The 23672-nt window shown below is 46.0% G+C and overlaps 1 protein-coding gene across 1 annotated transcript in view; it reads left to right on the plus strand.

The window, feature by feature from the left end:
• Window positions 1-21559: 21559 nt before the first annotated feature.
• The window catches only part of ITGA5 (integrin subunit alpha 5), a 228363-nt gene continuing 226250 nt past the window's right edge, over window positions 21560-23672 (plus strand). Inside the window, exon 1 of the mRNA XM_030198318.1 lies at window positions 21560-21842. Coding sequence (XP_030054178.1) covers window positions 21673-21842 — 170 coding nt within the window. The 5' untranslated portion in view covers window positions 21560-21672. The remainder of the gene's footprint in view (window positions 21843-23672) is intronic.

Consider the following 23672-nt stretch of genomic DNA (forward strand, 5'->3'; position numbering starts at 1 on the left):
GAACGCTCACCGCAGAATCCGAGCCTTCACGCAGACTGGGGGCAGAAGAGACATGAGCAAGAACGCTCACCGCAGAGTCTGAGCCCTCGTACAGGGTGGAAGCAAAAGGGAAACGAGCAAGAACGCTCACCGCAGAGTCTGAGCCCTCACACAGGGCAGAAGCAAAGGGGACATGAGCAGGAACGCTCACCGCAGAGTCCGAGCCTTCACGCAGACTGGGGGCAGAAGAGACATGAGCAAGAACGCTCACCGCAGAGTCTGAGCCCTCACACAGGGCAGAAGCAAAGGGGACATGAGCAGGAACGCTCACCGCAGAGTCCGAGCCTTCACGCAGACTGGGGGCAGAAGAGACATGAGCAAGAACGCTCACCGCAGAGTCTGAGCCCTCGTACAGGGCAGAAGCAAAAGGGAAATGAGCAAGAACGCTCACCACAGAGTCTGAGCCCTCACATAGGGCTGAAGCGAAAGGGAAATGAGCTAGAACGCTCATCGCAAAGTCTAAGCCCTCGCACAGGGCAGAAGCAAGAGAGACCGGAGCAGTCGCTCTCAAGCAGAATATCGGCTGAACTCCTTTGGTCTAAACCAGAGGGAGCTGGACAGCCACACTCCGCATCAAGTGTCGGAAAGGCGCAAGCCAACCAACTGGCAGTGACGTCAGCTGCTCGACTTAAAGCCACAGCAAGAGATGAGCCAGCAGAGTGTCTGACCAGCAAAGATCTGGGGAGCGCAGAGCTTACCCAGTCCAATGACCGCCCTGAGCGGCACAGGACGGAGAAATCCGATTCCGAGGATGCCATAGCAAGTATGAAGCTTACTCCTAAGCAAGAGAAGCACACGATGCTGCACGGGCTGAGAAAGGAAACAGCCACAAGTGTAGAAGAATTGAATTCAGATCATCCTGCCAAAAATGGCAGAGTACCTATCAAGGGTACAGAACATGGCAACGACCAGAGCGTTTATGCCGTACACCCAGATGATGCCGAACTGAGTTCTAACCCCGCATCGAATCATGGCGGGGAGACGGAGGACGAGAAGGCACCAACATTCCAAGCCACTCCGAGATGCACGAAGGTGTGTGAAGGAAACTGCGAAGGTAGATGCCGCACCAAGACATGCTTGACCGTAGTGCACCTTAAAGGACGACGTGACGAAGCAGCCAAAACGTACGTTGTCATAAATGAGCAGAGCAACAGGCCTCTTGCAAGATCAGAGCGCCATGACCTGTTCGACATCCACCAAAACTACGCCCAAGACAGCATCAAAACTTGTGCAAAGGCCGTACAGACGGCAAGGCAAGCAGCAAGCGGTTACGCGATAGAGGCTATGAATGGCGACACCATGCCACAGTCACTCACAAAGTTTGAACGTGACCAGATACCAAATGACAAGGGTGAGAGTCCCACGCTACAGGCTGCCCGGAATCACCCTTACCTGAGGCCCACTACCGACCAGCTTGCATACTTGAAGCCAGACGCTGAGATCTCGCCTTTGCCAGACAGAGATGCACCAGAACCCCTGGGTATCCATGAATCATGCAAGAGCCCATGCAGTGCTCCCTATGCTCACCCACTCAACTTGGGTGGGACAACGGCAGGCGATGCCTGCCTCAAGCGAACAAGAAAGTCAAATGTCAAGGTACTTCACACCAATGTCCTAGACAGCGGGTGCTCTTCCTTGTTCGAGCCATGTACCAACCACTTAACCACCAAAGAAGCTCCCGCCCAGAAGGAACAGAGCATTGTCCCAACGCTCTACAAAACAGTCTCTCCAGCAGATCTAGGAGAACACCTGGGAAGCTCAGTGTTCCAGAACACCAAAGATGGAGACGAACCAGCCTTCTCCATAAAAGATAAAGAGTTCCTGAGCATGATGAACAAAGAGTTCAGTAAAGATGAGTCATTCCCTTCTGTAGACCATGCCAGAGACCTAAAAGATCTAGTCTTGGGTGTGGACACACCCTCGTTTCAACGCCGCCTTGGCCTAAACTGGGAATTCACCCTTTGGGTCTCCACCCAGCTGCGCCAGCGCACCCAACGAAGCATCCTGTCTACAGTGAATGGCCCGTATGACCCACCGCCAAGATTTCGCTTCCTGGACCACCCGAAGAAGCACAAGCACAGAGAGTCGCCATCCTCCCATGAAGACCAAGGACTCAAAGACTCTCTCTCTCTTTTGTGTTGTCTAGTGTTGTTGTTGTCTGTCTCTCGTTTCAGCTCCTGTGTGATGAAGAAGATGACCCTTCAGCCAGTACCACAACTGTGGTCGTGATCCCCCTCTGGTCCACACCTTGTCCTGAGGGTCAGCTGCTGTGCTGGCTACTGTCTGCGTGTTTCTCTCCTGTGTGTGTCAAGCCTCACTTTGGGTTCTGTGTATTTCCTGCCTCTGTCCTGTTTATAAGGAAGCGTAGCACTTCTACCTCATTCATAGTCTGTGTGCCTATGGGCACTTCTGCCTCTGCTCTTCTCAGTCTGTTTGTGTGCTGGGTTCAACCTTCAGCCATAGTTCTGTTGTTTGTCTGTGTAGGTCAGATTTGTGTCCTGCCTAGTCGGCCTTGCTCGTTCTAGTTCTCCTCTACCTTAGCTCCAGCCTTAGTCTGTTGTCTGTCTCTAGGTCGGTTTGTGTCCTGCCTAGCCTGCCTTGTTTGTTCTAGTCCCTCTCTGCCTTAGCTTCAGCCTTAGTCCTATTGTTTGTCTGTGAGGGCTAGCTTTGTATCCTGCTTGTGTCTATCCTGGTTGTCTTCAGCTCCAGTCCCCTGCCTGCTCGTCTCTGCTTTGTTTGCTTTCAGCTCCCGTTCCTGTCAAGTTTGTTCCAGCATCCTGAAGCCTGTTCCCGTCCAGCTTATTCGAGCATCCTGAACCTGGTTCCAGCATCTTGAATCCTGTTCCTGCTAAGCGAAGCCCGTCCTAGCAACTGGTTCCAGCCAAACCAAGCTTGTTAGTCCAGTCCTGCTCGGGAGGTTTGCCTCCTGCTGCCGTTCAACGACAATAGGTCAAGATCTCACGTTGTTCCAGAGTTCGCGACTGTTTGTTTGAAGTCTGGGATCGTGACAGCCGATGGACAGCCTGAATGTCAATAATGGACCTTGCATGTGATTAATTTGATAAAGTGTGATAATAAGGATAGTGGTATCTACCGATACCAGGCGGGGAGTGTTCTGTCCTCCGACAGCCTCGCACTAGTTTATAACGTGATCCTAAAATGTGTGTAATGCCTTTACTGTTATTCTCAGTCCCAAGGACTATCATTGCTGCAGTTTCCCCACTGGAAAAATACATGAGCAATGCACTGTGGGTAATGTAGTTCACAGGCAGTGCAACCACACTTGTTTGGCTGTGTAAGAACTGCTATCACTGGTTGTGAGGCTGCTCAAACCTTCTCTCTCTCCCTCTCTCTCTGCCAAGCTTGGCTCTTTTGTCTTCCTGGTCAGTATTACTATTCTGTCCACAGAGGTCAGCCAGGTATGACCTTTCCCTCCTATCTCTAGGACTACCCCTTGCTATATGATAGCAGGCTCTGTCCCCATTGGTCTCTATCTGCTCCTCCCTGTGTGAAGCCCCACCACTTCCTTGTCCTTTCAGCCACGAGGGGCTTCTTCCTCCATTACAGCCAGGGACATGGAGTTAATAACACCATCTCACTCCAGACAGCTCTGTCCGGCTCAAACTCCCTGTAACGAACCTGGATTTTTTACCCTGTAAATATCTTCTTCCAAATGAGATATTGCACATTGCAGTCACCCAGCTTTGGACTATTTCTGCCTGTTCAACTACTTTCCCCTCCCCCTGCAATACAACTACCTCTCTTCAGATCTCCACCTCCCACAGCCTCCAGATTCAGAAGTCTCTGTATCCTGAACATCTATCTGTGAGTAAATTATCTGTGATTTATTCAATAAAAGAGACTTTACAAAATAATAGAGACTTCAGGTGATTGCTGCGCCAGGGTTATGCTCCATGATATTGGGGCTTCTTATTATCAAGCCCCGAGAGTCATGACAAACAGGGCCCCCAGTTTGTAAACAAATCTTAAATATGATATAATAGAGGTATATTAAATAATGAGTGGAGTGGAAAAGATAGATTTGGAGCGTCTGTTTATGCTTTCCAAAAATACTAGCACAAGGGGGCATGCGATGAAGCTGGAGTGCAGTTAAGTTTAAAACAAATAAGAGAAAATTTTTCTTTACTCAGCATGTAATTCGACTCTGGAATTCGATGCCAGAGAATGTGGTTAAGGCAGTTAGCTTAGCACAGTTTAAGAAAGGTTTGGACGGCTTCCTGAAGGAAAAGGCCATAGAATGTTATTAAATGGACGTAGGGAAAAATCCACTATTCCTGGGACAAGCAGTATAAAATGCTTTGCTCTGTGGATCTTGTCGGGTGATTGTGACCTGGATTGGCCACTGTCGGAGGCAGGGTGCTAGGCTAGATGGACCTTTGGTCTGTCCCAGTGTGGCAATGCTTATGTCTTATGTCTTACAGAAACTCCTCCACTAGTGGGTTCACAGCAGAACTAGGATGTTTCTGCTTACCAGTCACTATGCAAAAAAAAAAAAAAAATTACAATTACTAAGCAGCGGTAAAAGGGGCCCTGCACTAGAATCCACACTTGTTTTTTTGATGCATGCATGCTGAGGCCCCAGAAAAGAAATGGCTGTGCGGTAAGTGAACCACTTACTGTGCAGCCACTCGGTGGGGAGCACACCGCCACCCACTGAGGTGGCAGTAAGGGCTCCCATGCTAACCTGGCGGGCTCCTTAGTAACAACACAAACTCTCCCCATTGCCAACAGACTGTGGAGAAATACCAAACTCTACAAAGAAAGATACCCAGAACCCATATAGCAAACCTGCCATACCAAAACATCATTAGCTGTCAGGACTCAAGCAGCAGCAAACCTACCTATGAGGCATAACATTGCAGCAGGTCTTAGAATGTGAATATATATCCTCCTATTGGAAAACAGCTCTGGAACACAGACCTGCGTGGAAATGGGATTTACAGAAATTCTGCAGAACCTGCAGGGTTCCCGCGGGGATGGAAGCAGTTCCTGTGGGATTCCCATGGGGATGTAAACAATTCCTGCGGGATTCCCGTGGAAGTGTAAGCTGCACCTGCACCAGCCTCTCATCTACCGAGTACCAAGTTCTTTGAGTGCTGTCTCCTCCTCCTCCTCTTTGCTTTAACAGCACAAATACGGAAAGTCTTCCATTAAAGAGCTGGAATTCAAAAAGGTGTAGGATGAACACAGAGGCTCTCTAATTAGAAAATGGAGAAGTGGTAAAGACCCTTGTCTATGAGCGATTCTGGTAGTCCCATGACTCTGAGATTGTTCCGCCTATTTCTGTTTTCTTGCTCCTCTAGCCTTTCTCTGAGTGCCAATGTTTCTTTCTGTAACTCGGTGATCTGAGCCGCCATGTTATGTGATTCATCTTCCTGGGTCGACACCCGTTGCTCCACCTCAGAGATACGTCTGGCCTGTGAGTCAAATTTCTCGCTGCTTGGATTTTATTCAGCCTGTCCTCCAGGGCCATGGCAACCGTGCGTGATATTTGCTGGGCCCAATTGCCTGTTTGTTTCTCATTCAGTGCTTGCTGAGAATAGTTATTCGCCATCTTGGGTGTACTCGTGCTAGTGTCTTTGAGGCCCTGTTGGTTCCTCATGGGCATCACTTCTATATACCACTTCTGCGTGCAAATCCAAAGAGTCTAAACATAGTCTCCTAGCTGTTCACTCAGCAAATCGGGACAAAAACCTGTGGAGTGCTTGGAAAATAGCAGGTTTATGCAGGTTCTGTGCGGAGCTCTCATTTCTGCTGCTTCTCAGGTGGCAGACATCACCTGACCCCTTGCCACCACTTACTATGCTACTATTAATCCTCTTTGCTCCTGGGCTGATGCGCAGACCTCAGCTCTGACACAGGCACGAGCATCAGATGCCACCTGACCTACTGGTGCGTGCATGTGGCGACCTCTCAGCACACAGTGCAAGTGGATCAGAGACAAATCTTACATGTATGCACCAGAGTGTTCCAAGTTCCAACTTCCGTTCCTTCCTTGCCTGCAGTGCTGTGGCTCAAATCCAGAGAGAGACTGAAAGAGCTGACCGGAATTTTCTTCTATGTACCATTAAATTCTTGCGGGGATGGGTAGGGACAGGTTAAATTCTTGCAGGGATGGGTTAAATTCTTGCGGGGATGGGTACGATTCCAGTGGGGACGGGTGGGAATGGGTAAGATTTCAGCAGGGATGGGCAGGGATGGGAAAGATTTCTGTCCCCATGCAACTTTCTACTATGGGGCTTCTATACATGAGCTTACAATAGCAGAATTTTTTTTTATCTTGGTCACACATGCCGAACATGAAGAAACCCTCACCTAATACACAATAAGAGACCACGAATTAGAAACAAATATGCAAAGATTGAAATGGAAACTGCAAGAAGCCAAACTATAAGCCTGCAATTTTGAAAAAAAAAAAAAAAAGAAACAAAAATATATTTCTCCTCTGCTTTGTAACATGCAAAATCAAAAAGATGCACATTTCCCAAATGTTAACCTAGACCATTTCCTAAAATTTGAAAATAAATCTCTCTTTTTCTGCCTTTGTTTTATGGGCATTTACATCTTCTAATTCATCTCTTTTCCATCTTACTTTGTAGATCTTCCAAGTTCTTTTCCAGGGTCTCCTTTCTTCTCTGCATCTGCCTGACACTGATCTTCCTTTTTTTTCTCCATTCTCTCTTCCCTATATCTCCACTCACAGCTAAAGTTTATCCTTCATTCTCCCCTTCTCTCTACCTGGGGAGCATGCGTTATATAACACAGATGATGGTGATTTTCAAAGGTTTTTAGAGGCATATATTTAGAAGTGCTTATTTTTGTTAGCCTTTTGTTATTTTCTGTGTTTCTTCTGAGTTTGTGCATTATTGTTTTCTTTTTTTTTTGTTAATTGTAAATAGAGCTGTACCAAATGGCGTATGTTATTATTCGGTCAAATACAAATAATGAAAAATATTATTCGGATGAATATAAATAATGGGCATTGAGCTCTAACATAACAAATAATAAAAGAAGCAATGTGAAGTCAGAGATCAAGTGTTTATTCCAGTAAGATTTAGCACAATAGAACCCCTGATTATTCATATTTGAATTTAAATCGCTATTCGGCTAAATATGAATAATATAGTCGGGGCACTATTTGGAGCCAAATCAAATCGAATATGAATATTCAGCACAGCCCTAATTGCAAATGTTTGACTGTACCCCGCCTTGACCCATTGCAATTTGGCGGGTTATAAGCTTTGTAAATAAACTAAATAAATAAATTGCACATACATACACACAAGAGAGAGCATAGAGAGGGTAACCTCCACAGAACGCAGATACTGTATAACCATAACAAAGGGGGGGGGGGGGCAATCTGCATGGAGCAGCAAGTCCAACCCTGGTCACCTTTCTGAGCAGACTGATTGGACCATGCTGGTCTTTATCTGCCTTCATTTACTATGTTACTATATGCTACTTAGGTGGACCCCAAAGGGCCACCGATGAGCTCCCAGTGATAAGGGGCAGGTTGAGTTATTTCTGCCTTTGCTCATACGGGCATGTGGTTTCAATTTGCTACAAGAGGCACAACCTGTGAATCTACAGATGCACTGCAGATAAAGTCAGGACTGGCCCAGCCTGTCGCTTATAACATAGAGATATTTGGGGTTCTGAGAGCATTACATCAGAAAACAGAAATAGGGCAAGCATCTGCTCTACTGTATTCAAAATGGGCCCTTCCTTACCTGCTGCCAGGAGGAAGACACAGCAATGTGCTTTTACACTAGCTCCAAGCGGACCTTGAAATCAAATTAGATGATGTAATGACTGGCTGCAGGAGAAACTCCTCTTCCCAGGACAGATTACAAAGGGCCTTTTTAAAAATGTAGCATATCTAAACTGTGTGACTTTACCAGAATCTGGAAAGACAGGCAAAGACAGGTCGTATAAAGGGAAAAACAAATGGAAAAATAGGGAGAAGGAGGGAGAAAGTGGGAGATTCTTGCCCTAGGTTTGGGATCTGGATGATTATTTCTGGTTTCTCTCCAGTGGAGACTTTCCAGACAAGGTTATCAGTCCATGAATTGCTTCTGAAATATGCCCCAGATCCTAAGGAAAGAGAATTTTGTTGCCATCCTCGTGGGCCTCTCTTCCGTGGAGACTGCTGCTTCTTAACAAGTACTTCTTTCACCCTTGCAGTCACAACTGAAAAAAGGACCTGTGTGATCCCAAAAGTCCATGGTATGTCCCTATGAGTTTGTAACGCTGGACCCTATACAAGGCTTCCAGTCTTAAATATTTATATATTGTTAATTTTGGTGTTTGTTTTCCACCTAATTAGAGGTTCAAAAAATATATTCTTCACTGTTTTGCACGCTGACACTAGTGCTGGGTAACTTTTCCAGTAGAATCAGATCTGTATGTTTTTGTCACTGATACATCGTCAATGCAGGAAAGCACAAGAAACACCTATTTTAGGGGCCCTTACACCAAACTGTGGTAAAGAGTGGACTTAGTGCATCCTTATGCTTGTCATCAAAAAAAGCCCTTTTTACTGCAGGGATAAAATGTCTGAGTTTTCTATTTTCAGTATTAATGGCCATGCGGTATAATTCCCATTTGCACATGAGCTTCTACCACTGCCTATGCTATTGCAGTAAGCGCTCATGCGCTAACCACACGCTAATCAGTTAGTGTGTGGCAATGTAGTTGCACTAACCAATTAGCGCAGAACACGCCCATTCTCCACCCGCAGACCTGCTCCCAGCACTAAAAAATACATTTTATTTTGTTGTGAGTAGCATGCATTGATCGAAAAATTACCATGGGACACCTGAGCATGACCCACTGTAAGGGAAAAGGAAAGGGACTTGATATACTTGATTGTTTGTACATTTGTCCATTAGATTGTAAGCTCTTCGAGCAGGGACTGTCCTTCTATGTTATATTGTACAGCGCTGCGTAACCCTAGTAGCGCTTTAGAAATGTCAAATAGTAGTAGTAGTAGTAGTATATACCGCCTTTCCGTGGTTACAATGTAATCAATAGAAATAAAATAAAACAGAGAAAAGAAAATAAGATACTCTTTTTTTTTTTAATTAACACAGTTACCACATCACTTTACTGTGGTTACAATCAAAGCAGTTAATGTATTATATTCAGGTACTTATTTTGTACCTGGAAAGATGGAGGTTAAATGACTTGCCCAGAGTCACAAGGAGCTGCTGTGGAATTGAACCTAATTCAGCAGGATTCCACTGCACTAACCAGTGGGCTACTCCTTCAGTCCAAGGCATTTTTTGCTGCGGTAAGAATGCATTAGTGCTTACCGCAGCTTAATAAAAGGACCTCTTAAATTTTTTACACTTGGGGTGCTTTATTAGTTAAAACCTAAAATCAGAGCCTATCTATAAGTGATTAAATCGAACATCTTTTGATTATCCTTATATAGGACCAATGAAAAGTATAAAAGCCTGTAAAGAGGGTTCTGTCTTACTAGCCAATCCTTTTCCCTTTCTGGAACCCACAGTATCCCCAAATAAACAAGTGAAGACATTATGGCAGAAAGCCTGCATTAGAGCTGTATGGCTGAATGGATGGCTTTTAATGCAAAGTCAATGCCTGTGCTCACCACTGCAGTAAACTATCAGGCTCATTTTCGAAAGAGAAGGACGTCCATCTTTCGACATAAAACGGAAGATGGACGTCCTTCTCACAGAGACGTCCAAATTGGTATAATCAAAACCCAATTTTGGACGTCTTCAACTGCAGTCCGTCGCAAGGATGTCCAAATTTCAAGGGGCTGTGCCGGAGGCGTGGCGAAGGCTGGACTTGGGTGTGCCTAACACTTAGACGTCTTTGACCCATAATTGAAAAAAGCAAGGACGACCCTGACGAACACTTGGAAGTTTTCACCCAGATGTGTTTTTTTTACAAATAAGGCACAAAAAAGTGCCCGAAATGACCAGATGACCACCGGAGGGAATCGAGAATGACATCCTGTTACTCCCCCAGTGGTCACTAACCCCCTCCCACCATCAAAAAACCTCTTTAAAAATGTTGATTGCCAGCCTCAGATGTCATACTCAGGTCCATGACAGCGCATGAAGGTCCCAGGAGCAGTTTTAGTTTGTACTGCAGTGCACTTCAGACAGGCGGACCCAGGCCTATACCCCCCCCCCCCCACCTGTTACATTTGTGGAGGAAACAGCGAGCTCTCCAAAATCCACCACAAACCCACCGTACCCATATATAGGTGCCCCCCCTTCTCACCTGTAAGGGCTATGGTAGTGGTGTACAGTTGGGGGTAGTGGGTTTTGGGGGGGCTTAGCACACAAGGTAAGAGAGCTATGTTCCTGAGAGAAATTTATGAAGTCCACTACAGTGCCCCCTAGGCTGCCCAGTTGGTGTCTTGGCATGTCAGGGGGACCAGTGCACTACAAATGCTGGCTCCTCCCACGTCCAAATGGCTTGCATTTGGACGTTTTTGACATGGACGTCTTTGGTTTTGAAAATTGCCAAAAGTCAGAAACATTCAGACCCAAGGACGTCCAAATCTAGGGACATGCAAATTTAAGGATTTGGCCATCTCTGACAGTATTTTCGAAATGAAAGATGGGCGCCCATCTTTTTTTGAAAATACAGGTTTCCCCGCTCCTGGATTTTGCAAAGACATCCAAATCGCAACTTGGTCGTTTCTTTCGAAAATGCCCCTCTAAATATATGAAAATCTGATGCACACAAAGTTCTGTGCTAAAGGCAATTAGTACTGTGCACACCTCTGAGCAAAATAAAAAGTACAATACAATCTCAATTATCCGACCTTCACTAATCTGACCATCTGGCATTTCTGACAAACCGCTACGGTAATATCATCACATTTATTTCTATTCAAAATCTTTTTTTCAGAACAATTTTTGAAAATTGGGAACTCTATGCCATTTTTATGCATTGTTTGAGGGGTTTTTCTGTAGTATCCAACTTTTTATTTATCAAACAGCGGGTCGGTCCCTTTTACTTCGGATAATCAAGACTGTACTGTATTGACACAATTCTGCTGCAAAGTTATTCTGTACAAAAAATATCAGCATCACAAGCATTTCTGTACATAAAATTTATGCAACGCTGCTATTTATGCATTCAATAATATTCCAGAACATGTGCAGATACAATATTTCTTGGATTTGTGTGCGTAATTGTCACCTCCCATGTTCCATTTTGAAAATTTGCAGGTACAGTTACGCTCGCAGCAAAACGAAGCAGCTAACCTTTCTATGCCTTCTCAGACCTTGAATTGAGCTCACCTTAAAAGTCATCTGCGCAGTTCTCTGCATGCTGAGTACCGGTGTCTAGTGCAAGGCTTTGTGCAGTGTTAGCTTCTGCACAAACCCCTTTTTTTCATCATGCACTCAGAAAATTATTGTAGACGTCGTGCAAACTGCGTGCTTCTGTCTGCGCTAGTCATACATTGGTCGCACTCAGCTGAAAGAGCAGGCCTACTCATCAATAGGTGGAACCATGTTATAACAACAAAACAAAGTGCGAAAGGGCCTTCAAGGTTGAAACAATGGTACAAACTTTAATAGAAGGGACCCGACACAGGCCGTGTTCCGGCGCCACGAGTGCCTGCCTCAGGGGTCTGATAAAACACAAATGTGTAAAATTTGTACTATTATGCATGCATGCTTGGAGATTATATATATATATATATATATATATATTTTATTTTTTTTGGATTTATGTACTTTTGGACCCTCTTCTGCTGTTTGGTTAGAACCATGTTATATGCAAGAGTCAGGGAAGGGGGTGCCATGACCATCCCATAGACATAAAAAGGTGTTTTAGCATAATATAGTGCCAGCCATCCCAAATCTATTCCAAATTGCTTTACAGTGATCAGTGAGCTACTGGCTCCAGTTGATGTTAATTCTATTAGTCTAAATCACACCTGTTGTGCTGCTACATATGTGGTTGTTTGCCCAGTTTGTGTTTATGGCTCTTTGGGTTAAAACAGCAATTAGGCTCCAGGAATTGTCCAAAAGCTTTGGTGACAATGTGACTGAATACCAAGCAATTGTCATTAAATACAGTATTTGTCGCTTCATTGATAGTTCTTAGCTCTTGAATGGGTTCTGTTGTCTTGTTGCTGCTGCCAGTGCCCTGGAGAAGAGGAGGGAATGTAGGGGAGACATTTAAATACCTTCAAGCTGTAAATAATGTGCAACTGGCAAATATTTTTGGGAGACAAATTCTAGAGGCTCATGACAGAGCATACTGGATGTATTTCTTCACAGAAAGGGTACTGGGGCATGAAACAGCCTCCCAGCGGAGGCAAAAATGGCAACGGAATTTGAAAACTCCTAGAATAAGCACAAAGAATGTTTAGCCATAGGAAAATATAGGTAATGTCTGAGATCAAGATGCATCTGTGGTATTGCAACAGGAGGGGGAAATGAGCAGATGAGCTAAGCCTGGAGGTGTTCTTTGTTTCTGGTTGAGAAGACCTGTAAATCTCTTGTTAATGACAGCTAGATGGGGAAAGAGGCAGAGAGGAGTCTCTTGGGGGGGGGGGGGGGGGGAGTCAATGTGGATTTAAGTAATTCCTCATGATTGCCCTTTCCTATGTAAATGAATGCTGCTCTGGCTGAGATATTAGTACATTGGGAAGAGGGTGTGTCCCTTCCCTCCTTGTTAACCTCTCTTGGGCCTTTGCCAGAGGAGAAAGGAACTGGTCCTGAAGCTATAATCCATACTAGAATTAGGGCAGAGGGGATCCGTGGAATTCCCATTGACAGAAGCTGAGCAAGGGATTTGCTCTAATTACTTTTTTACAGGCTCGAATCAGGGTGCAGTGGTAAAGGCGAAGGGACATTTTCTGGAATCTATAGGTATGATTACGAGAGAACTGCCTACTCCCAAGGTGTTACTAGGACTGTAATGGAAAGTAGTTAGTTAGTACCATAGTAGGTGATGGTAGGAAACCAGCCAGCCATCACCAACGTGCCAGTATTAAACTGGTTGATTTCTGGGATATTGTGGCCCACTGGTACCAGTCTGACTACTCCACTACCTGCAGTCTCATTCAAGTGTGCTTTCTTTTTTTTTTTTTTTTTTAAATTTTTTATTTATAACCATTTAAATTTTTACAAGCGATAAAACAACTTGCCGGAAATACAGAGAAAGTAATATATAGGAATTATTTCAGTCAGGTAATTCTATTCTCTTCCTTAGACCACTAAATAGGGAGAGTGAAACAAGCAGGGCCGCCGAGAGCCGGGGCCGGGACAAGGCCGCCCCTGGCCCCCCCCCCCCCCCGAGGTCACGTGGTGTTGCGCCCCCCCCCCACCCGAGGTTGCCGGGCCCCCCTCCACCCGCTGCCAGTGCCGGGCCCTCTGAACTAACCTGAAGCGCCTTCATCTTCGACGCAAGCAGCAGCAGCAGCGCAGACCTCTCCTTCCTTCCCTGCCCCGCCCTCGTGGACGTTACATCAGGCGAGGGCAGGACACGGAAGGAAGGAGTGGCCTGCCCTGCTGCTGCTGCTTGCGTCGAAGATGAAGGCGCTTCAGGTTAGTTGTGGGAGCGACAGAGAGCGGGTGGGCCGGACTGTGGCGGCGCCGGGCCCCCCCCCCCCGGAGGCCCGGGCCCGGGGACTTTTTTCCCCCCTGTCCCCCCCTCTCAGTGGCCCTGGAAACAAGACAAGAAGCTCAATTAAACAGTAAACAGGAAGAAAAACGTGGTATTAACCTGATTATCTCCAGATATTACTCGTCTAATTCATTATTCCATATTGATCATCTGGTTGGCTTCTTCAAGGCCAATACAGTGTATAGTCAAATCATTTCATTGAAAACAATTATCATCCAATTTTAGTTAGAAATAATGCATGTGATAACATTCTTTCTCTTTTAAAAACCAGAAGTTATTTAACAATGCATATACTTAAGTGTGCTTTCTTTATTTGCCTTTTCACAGTAACATAGGAAATGACTGCAGAAAAAGACCCAACAAGCATATCCAGGCTGGTTAATTGAGATTATTCCAGTTTGCGTAGATCAACTTATAAATTCCCAGTCTAACAGCACTTCTCTATCCCCTATGTCTTTTGCCCAAGCTTTCCACCTTTTTTTCTGTCACTGCCTACCAGATCAGTACAAGCATGCCCGAAACTACCTCCACTGCTAGATTAGTCCTGAAAATGGGGCTAGTTCTGCGCAAGACTTCTACGGTCTGTGTCCTGAAAATGGCAGATACAAATCAAGGTAAGGTATACTGAAGAAGTAGCACATATGAGTTTATCTTGTTGGGCAGACTAGATGGACCGTGCAGGTCTTTTTCTGCCGTCATCTACTATGTAGTTCTGCTCTTGATATCCTTCTCTACAATTCTCATAAGACAAATGGTGAATCCAACTCGCAGGCTCTCTTCTGTATCTTATTACCAATATTTGTTATAATCCACAGTTCTATCAAAACTCGTAAAACCACTGTCCAAAACATCTTCTTTCCCATTGCTCACTGAATTTAGGTTTCAAACATCATACCTCACACTAACATTATAGGCTTTTGTCTCACCTAGAATGTAAACCACACTGAAGCCTGGAAAGGGGATATTAGCGGTATACAAGAATTGATTTGATTTGAACAATGTAAGTTAACCCAGCGCCTTCTTGGAAGCTGAGTCACTTCAGTTCTTTCCCCCTTAGCACTGATATCCTTGTCTCTGCCCTCAAAGGAGTGAAGATTGTTTGCAACAGTGGAGGAACAGCCTAGTGGTTAGAGCACTGGCTGACAACCAGGAAGGCCCAGTTCAAATCCTGCTGCTGCTCCTTGTGATCTTAGACATCACTTTTCCCACCACCTCAGCTAAAAAACTTAGGGGCCCTTTTACTAAAGTGTGCTGAAATCTGGGCTTAACACATCCAAACTGGGGGGGGGGGGGGGGGTTATTAATGTGGGAACACTTACCACCCCCTATTTAAGAGGTAGTAAGGATTCCCGCGTTAGCTCTACATGAATCAGTTAGCATGAGCTAATGTGAATGCACTAGCTGGTTAACATTTTCAGGCCTATTTGCCATCCATGACACACCCCCTCAGAAAAATATTTTTTAAAACATACCTAATGCCGGAGTCAGTGCGCCAAAAGGCAAAATAGCACAAAATGCTGTAACGTGTTTTGTGGTAGCCTGACAATTATACAACTTTGCTATAGGGGCGAGTGGTACTGGTACTATTGAAGCTGGGTAGCTTTGATGTAGCTCGGGCTAAGGTTTACAGATGTTGTTGTTCAAGTTATGTTGTTTACAACAGAAGAAGAAGCTGCGGTCTTTGGTTCACTCCACGCTGTTGTATTTGTGTATTATTGAGTAACTAGTAAAAAAGGCCCGTTTCGTAAACAAATGGAACGGGCACTAGCAAGGCTATAGAGAGAGTGAGAGTGTGTATATGTATGTGTGTCTGTGTGTGTGTGACACAGAGAAAGTGTGTGTGTGTGTCTCTGTGTGAAAGAGAGTGTGCACAGGTAGGGTGAAAATGAAGAGACAGCAGTGAAATTTTACATAGGACAGCTGAACCATTTGAGGCGTGTTTGTGTGTCTGTGTGAGAGAGTGTGTATATGTGTGTGGGTGCATGTGTGTGTGAGATAGAGACAGTGTAAGTGTATGTGTGTGCGTCTGTGTGAAAGAGAGTGTGAAAGGGTAGGGTCAAAATGAAGAGACAGCATTATAATTGTACATAGCACAGCACAAACATTTGAGGCAGTTCTTGCCTTATCTCCCCTGTCGCCCCCTCCATACCCAACGATTCGTTCCTTGTCTTCCATCCCCTCTGTGTCCCGTCTGTATGTGTGTGTGTGTGTGTGTGTGTGAGAGAGAGAGAGAGAGGTGCTAGCAGTGCCTGTGATAGTGGCAGGTCAGTTGCTCATTATAGCCAGTTAAGAGTGAGAGTGTGTGTGTATGTGCTGTTTTTTTTCCTTCCCTCCTATGCCCTCCGTGTCCGTTGTTTGTGTGGAGAGCAGAGATCTATATGGTCCTTTTAGCGTTGCTGTTGACGTTGCATAGCAACTGTGTGCTGCTGGTTTTCATGTTCCGCGATGTGTCTTATGTCACGTTCCGTCGCTTAGTAACGGGTTCGCGATGCGATTGGTTGAGTGTCATTGGTCCGCCCTCGACGTCATGACGTCTGATGCGGGGGGCAGGGCCAACACTCATGGGCGAATTCCTGGTTTCACTACCATGCATTTAGAACGTTGGGACTTGTGGAGGCTTCAGAATGTTGGAGGTGCGTTTTATATAGAGAGATGGTGGGAAAAGGGAGAGAGTGGGTGAGTGATGGGGTGGTTTCTGAGCGAAGGGTATGGGGAAGATGTGTGAGATATGAAGAAAGCAAAGAAAGAGGGATCCCCGTCTTGATGTTATATGGCCAATTTGGCTCAGCCAATCTGCTTCACCGCCCTCCCTGCCAGTACAGCACCAGAGACTTCCACCATCCTCTCACCATCTTCCACCACAGATCTGGGCATATCCCAAGTTTTTCAGACTTCCTTTACCTTTTCTTTTTTTCCTTCGCTGCCACTCCTGGAGGCCATCGCCTCCTTCCACATCCCTACAAAGAGTGCTCAAAAGCTCATTTTGGGCTAGGTTTACTAAGCGGCACTATGGGTGCCCATAGAAATGTATAGGCGTGTTAGCGTTTAATATGCCTTAAATTTATAGGTGCGTTAAAAACGCACCTTAGCAAACATACTCCTTAGTAAATAAAAATCTGAAGGAAAACCAAAGATATTTTCTTTATTCAACTTGAAGACTGGATCAGTAAAACTTTATCTGCAAATAAAACTTCATACAGCTGTAACTTTTTTTGTCAGCCATGAACACACAAAAGCATATCAGTCACAGGGATAAATGCCATCTGTTCCTCTTTGTATCCCATTCCAATACAAGTTCTCTCCCCTCTCTCCTTACCTTGTCCAAGCCAGGTTACTGCTAATTACTGAAAATATATATGCATTTCTAATCCTTCTCTTTCTTCCTGTGCCCTTCCAGCTTCCTCCATTGTAAAGGGATCACTGAAGCAAACTCTACTGATATTATCTCAGGACAGGAGATAAAGGGTTCATTAGTCAGAAAGAGGTGGGGAGGGGGCCTGCATCCTGTCCCAGAAACTGGACTACATCATGGATTTAAAACAAATACAGGCTAGATTTGCTGATTTGTAAGGGTGTGTCTGGGATGGGGCTACTTTATCTATAACATGTGGGAAGAACAGGCCGACTGGAGCGTGGAGCAATGTATCTATTAGAGTAACATGCCTGGGAGGAACAGGATAGAGTATTCTATCTGTAGGGTGACATCTGTGACAGACAGGCTACTTTCTGCTTTACACAGTACAACCCTGATTTTTTTTTAAGATATTGTCTTCTATCCTGCTCAAGCAAGAGCATGATATATAATTCTGTTTATCAATCTAGCAATGCATGGCGGAAAAAATTCAACTGAAATTCATACATGACATACATGAACAGATTTAGAAGAGAGGTTCCAGTGGTGTGGTGTACCATTCTTCCCCCCTCTCACTCTCATCAGCTCCTTCTCTCCAACTACTCCCTCCCATTTCTATCTATTGCCCTCTCTCCAAACTCAGGTTCTTCTCCGTTTCCCTTTTCATCTCCCAAACCTCTCAGATTTTTCTTCATCTCCTAACCCTCAGATCTGGGATCCACTCCACCCTCGGTCCACACTCACTCCCCCCTCCCTTCCATGCCCCACTCCCACATTACCACACTGTTCCCCTTAATCTCTTGTACAAAGAACACAACACCAACTTGGAATAACAAAAGGCAGCAGCTTTGTTTATAGTAGCCTAGTGGTTAGTGCAGTGGACTTTGATCCTGGGGAACTGAGTTCAATTTCCACTGCAGCTCCTTGTGACTCTGGGCAAGTCACTTAACCCTCCATTGCCCCTGGTACAAAATAAGTACCTGAATATATGTAAACCGCTTTGAATGTAGTTGCAAAAACCTCAGAAAGGCGGTATATCAAGTCCCATTTCCATTTATTAATACAAATATGGCAATAAACAATTCAACCCGAGCTACACATATCTCTGTACCCCCCCAGCCACTCGCCTTATCAGCAGAGCAGCGTTCTTCGACGACATCACATATAACCACTCCTTAGCTCTGCCCTAGACAGCAAGGTCCATTGAGCTTACCCAGGTCATCTCACCCAACAATTAATCTCATGGCTCATCTCCTATAAGCCCAAGTCCCAGTAGCTCAGGTGACTGCCCGCTGTGACAAAGGCTTCAAACTCTTAACAACGGACTAGGTCACAGAGCATTCGCAGCTGAGAAGTGGGAGGGCGGGAAAGCCACCTCCAAAAAGCAGGAAAGCCCTGTGGCTCAGAGGGGACACTTTAAATAGTCCAACCCTTCACCTCTCCTGGTCCTGACTGTTCTTTCTGCCCTGCCAATCATGCTTCTAGTTGGCCCTATATAATATTGACTGGGCCAACAGGGAGCCAAGACTATACATTGCCTAACTTCTAACTCACCTCTTCCCCCTTTTCAACCTTCCTGTTCCTGCTGCCCATGCTGTCACCCTCTCGAACCTTCCAAGCCTAGCCTGGGACCCGAGGTGAGTGGGCCCAGCCTTCTGTTAGTATCGCCCTCGAGACTGGCTCTCTGGCTTGTCAATTCTCCTCTATTAGGGCTCTTTCAGCTTTTCCTTGCTCTTGGATTCTTTTCTCTCTCTTCTTCTTTAGATTCCAGGGCTGGCCCTGCCACTAGACGGACTAGGCATCTGCCTAAGGCAACAGCATTCGGGTGGTGATAGGTACCAACACTTTAAAAGGATTGGGGTGCCAAACACAATACAAATTAATTCTCTCTGGACACAGTGAAGGAGCTTGCTCAATATTATGGATGCTCAGCACCCACTGAGCTGGCTCCTAAGCATTTGCATGAGATCCATATGTATATACTGCCTCCATTGTATGCAGATGTCTTTCATGCCATGCATATTCATTGAGCATATCCTGAAAACCTGACTGGCATTGGGGGGGGGGGGGGGGGTACTCCAGGACCGACTTGGGAAACACTGGCATAGGAAGTCAGATTTTTCTTTTTATTATCCCCTCTGGGGTCTTTTCCATCTCCTTCAGATTCCTCCTGACTTCCTTGGGTAGTCTAGTGGTAGGCTGGCAGAGTGGGGACATAGTAAGTGGGAATTCTCTGTCCCATTGGCTGCTTTTTTCCCATGGTGTCTGCTTCCTTTATAATCAAGAATCATCAATGGAGGAGCAGTCACAGAGGGACCTGGAAGCATGTGCTTAGTGTCCCCCCATTCTGTGGGCCTGCCATCACTGCTGGTGATCTGCCTGCAAGGGAGGTGGGGTGGCAAAGATGATTGAGCTTTTAAACATATAGCAGGAAATTCTATATATGGTGCTAATATTTAGGCACTACTTCCGTGCTGAATGTTCGGTGCAGAAAAGCGTTCTAACCGACGCAAGGCGCCAAAATGGGCCAGAAACGGCAGATCTGTGCAAAAACACACACGCTCATTTACAGAATAACGCCTAAGTGTTTCTGTGCAGATCTACAAAGGGAGCGTAGCCATGGAAGGGGCACAGGTGGGCCAGGGGTGGTCCCTTAAAATGCACGCAGTGTTATAACTTGAGCACCAAGATGTACACCTGGTTTCAGTTGGAGTAACTCCTCGCGCCCAAAGCTCAGTATGGATCTCGGCCCTACATGCTATTCTATAAAGGGAACCGATTCCAGAATGCCCATTATAGAATACCGTTCAACACCATTTACTGAATCTGTCCCATAATGTCTGGTCTTACACAAAGAAGATGTCCTGTAGTCTGGGGATGTGTCAATGGTCAGCTGTCCACTGCTAGAGCCTGGTCACTGTATCCTAGTTGGGTAACAAACCTGAAAGGGCTACTATTATTACTGCTGCTATGCGGGACCTCAGCCCTTCTGATTTAAAGTTCTGATGGTCAGGGCTGCTGAGAGACTAGGCCGGGCCCGGGGCAAGGCCGGCCCCGCCCTCGCCCCCCCCCCCCCCGAGGTTGCCGCTCCCTCCTCCACTTGCCCCCCTCCGTCCGCCACCGGGCCGGGCCCCCTGCATTGAAATCACAGCACCTCTCACCTCCATGTGAAAGCGCTGCAGGCAGCAGATCGCTTCCTTTCAGGCCTCCTTCCCTCCCTGTGTCCCGCCCTCACGGAAGTTACGTCGGACGAGGGCGGGACACAGGCAGGGAAGGAGGCCCGAAGGGAGGCGATCTGCTGCCCTGCTGCCTGCAGCGCTTTCACACGGAGGTGAGAGGTGCTGTGATTTCAATGCAGAGGGCCCGGCCCAGTGGCAGACGGTTGACGATGGAGGGCGGGTGGGACTGCAGCGCTGGGCCCCCCTTGGAGGCCCGGGCCCGGGGAATTTTGCCCCCTCTCGGTGGCCCTGCTGATGGTTGTAGCCCAGGTGGTCTGTATCATTTTATGTTTAAAGAGTAGGACACCCGGCAGCTTGTCCTGGCTGCAGTCATTGCTCCTCATTTGTCTCTTGGCCCATTTTGGACTGGGATGGTGTAACTGAGGTCACTGGTCTAAAGAGCAAAGAAATGAGACATAAAAAATGCTGGCAAGCTACAAGCTGACAAATTCTGCTTCTTACAAGCTGCCTTCCTTTAGTGGAGCTAAAAATTGGTGTGCAGCAACAACATCATTGCCATAACGAGGGGAATTTAAGGGTCCCCTGCTGCTGAGTCTCTGTGACTCGGTGCCTCCGGGTTCCACCTGAAAACAAGACGTTTCTCATAATATTTCTCATGCAACAAAATTACCAAACTACACCAAAATTATTGGTTGGCAGACGGCAACAGGACTCGGGGTCCTGTCTCCTCCTATACTCTCTCCAGAAAGTTTTCTTTCAGCTTTCATCCAAATTACTGATTAACAACTAGCATTTTGCAATCATTTATTTTGCCAACCGCATAGGCCATGTTAAATCCATTTTAACAGTAAACGGTTTTGACGTGTTCCTCACATAGCTTTTCTCTATCTCCTGTAAAAGCATCCCTTTGGCTCTCTCTTCTGCTTCTCTTCCGCTATTTTGCGTGGAGAGAGAGAGATGTGGTAGCCCTGTTAGTAATGTATTAAGTTAGTCCAATAAAAAAGGTATCTTATTTTCTTTTCTCTGTTTTATTTTAGTCTATTTCTGTTTGAAAGCCGCTTAACCTTTGGTGTCTCATGGATAGTGTAATCAAATTAAGCAGTTGCAAAAATGAAATGGCTCTGAATAATTGCGTTACCCCCCCCCCCCCCCCGTGAGAAATCTGGGCAAACATACACACACACACACACTCCTAGCAGAGCTGATTAGAAGCATGCAGCCCTTTCGCCTGCAGGCAGCCCACAGAAAAGGGGCAGGGAGAGAAGTAAGTTTGGTGAGTCTGCAGAAACCCCTCCTCTGCCAGTGAGTCACTTTTCTATGCTGGAAACACCCTACAGCTAAGTTTTTAGAAAGGGGGTCTTCTGAGCACAGCCTGCCAGCCAGCAGAGTTCAGTTGCAGGAGAGAGAAGCAGACCACAGATCCTTCTTTCATTATTTCTCCTTGCTTCAGCCATGCAGCCAGCTTTGGCCTCCCTGGGACAGTTTCTCGCAGCCTCTCTGCTACTGGCTTTGCACTGGGCTAACGGATTTAATTTGGACGTGGACAACCCGCTAGTGTACACCGGACCTCAGGGCAGCTTCTTTGGCTTTTCTGTGGATTTTTACCTTCCTGAGCCTCAGAGGTGAGTTTTGCAAAAAAAAAAAAAAAAAAAAATCGGCACCAATTCTCCCTCTTCTCCCCAAACACCAAACCTTCAGCTGGGTTTTCATTGTGCATTTGCAGCTGCTCGTTTCCTGTGCTGGCAACTTGTTGGGAAAGCGGGACTTCAAAGGATTTTGGGGAGAAGTTGGGCTGAGATTAGCGAGCTCCTGTTAATGTTTCACTGCAGCCTGTGAAAGGGGAACTGCTGCTGAGCCCTCTCTTGCTCTGGCTGTGCAGCTTTTCAGTCTGATTGATTTTTCCTTCTGTTTTGCCTCCTCTCACTGCTCCCTTTTACGCTTGTCTTTCTCTTTTAAAGCATTTTTATTTGTCTGGCTTGCGCGCATACTTACTTATTTCGGGTCTCGCACCTTCTCGGTCACTTTCTCCATCCTTCCACCTTGCCTTGTCTAGCTAGACAGACTGACGAGCAGGCGGGGCCGGACACACGGCAGAAATCTCGATTTCTCTCTTTTGCTGTTTTAGGGTTTCCCGGTGCCTGTAATACTAGGCGGATTTGAAGTTTCACAGTTGTAGTTTCAGGGGTATTTGCAGGGTTTTACAGACTTTCCAACCTTTCCTCGTATAGCCTCCCCCCCCCTTCTTTTGTCTTCTTTCATTGTATATCTTTATCTGTAAGTTTGCACCAACTTTTTGCCCCCCACCCATTTTTTTAAAAGTTATCGGTGAAGAAATATCAGTTTCCACGTTCAACCTCCACGGAGTCTCAAGACATTATTAATCCTGCTCCCTACACATGGAGGGGTTGGGGGGGAGACTGAATCCAAGAAGATCCGACCATAGGAACCAAAGTCCTAGTTTAGGTTTAGCCCAATGTCCCTGAGAAGCTGCTGTATTACCTGACATGAGAAGCATCCGAGTTCTGATTTTCCTTCTCCCCCCCCCCCCTTTTGATTTTAGTAAATGAACACCAGAAGTTCCTAGAATGGATGCTGGAATTAATCAGGAGTAGGCGTGGTGCAGCAGTTACAGCTGGAGGAACTGGATTTATATGGGCATCTTTAAGTTACACTGGGCCCCTGATCTACTGTAGTACCTTTTGTCATGAAGGCAATTTCTCCAAATGGGTTAGTTTTGCAGGTACCATGACAGAATGGACATCATGCTTAAGCCAGGGATGTGGAGTCTCTCAAATTTACTGCTAACACTCACTGTGCATTGTGTAAGGGAAGGGTGGGGGGGGGGGGCAATTTCCCTAAAAGGGTTATTTTTGCACACAGCAATGAACCTCACCTATGAGGAGAAGGATCTGTTGCTGCAATTTTGGTACTTGATCTCGATTAAACTTTCCAAAGAAAGGAAGGGTTGATTCTTTTCTTATCAAATTTTAACCTATGGTTAGGCCAGAGGCACTAGGAGGTCAAGGTGCAAAGTGACACTCAGTGGGCGGGAGATAGTATTTCAACATGTATCACAGAAACTGTTTTATCAGTTTGATGTCCTAATGCTAGACCACAGCTGAGCTTCTCTTCACTTTGTGTGACCTTGGGCATGTCACTTTACTTTCCTGTGGCACAAAAACCGGGATTAGAATGGGCACTGACTAAATGTTGGTGTTAGAATTTCTAGGGTCCAGGGTAGAAACTTGAAGTGGGGGGGCTCCAAACTCTTTGGAAGACTGTGGAGGGGCATTTTCGAACGGGGATGACCATCTCTAAGGGTGCCCAACTCAAAGAATGGTGCTGCAAAGGGGCGGGGCAGCACGTATTATCGAAACAAGATGGACGTCCATCTTTCATTTCGATAATACGTTCGGAGACGCCCAAATCTTGACATTTAGGTCGACCTTAGA

The sequence above is a fragment of the Microcaecilia unicolor genome, chromosome 3 (assembly GCF_901765095.1).
Source record: "Microcaecilia unicolor chromosome 3, aMicUni1.1, whole genome shotgun sequence".
In the NCBI taxonomy this organism is placed as follows: Eukaryota; Metazoa; Chordata; class Amphibia; order Gymnophiona; family Siphonopidae; genus Microcaecilia; species Microcaecilia unicolor.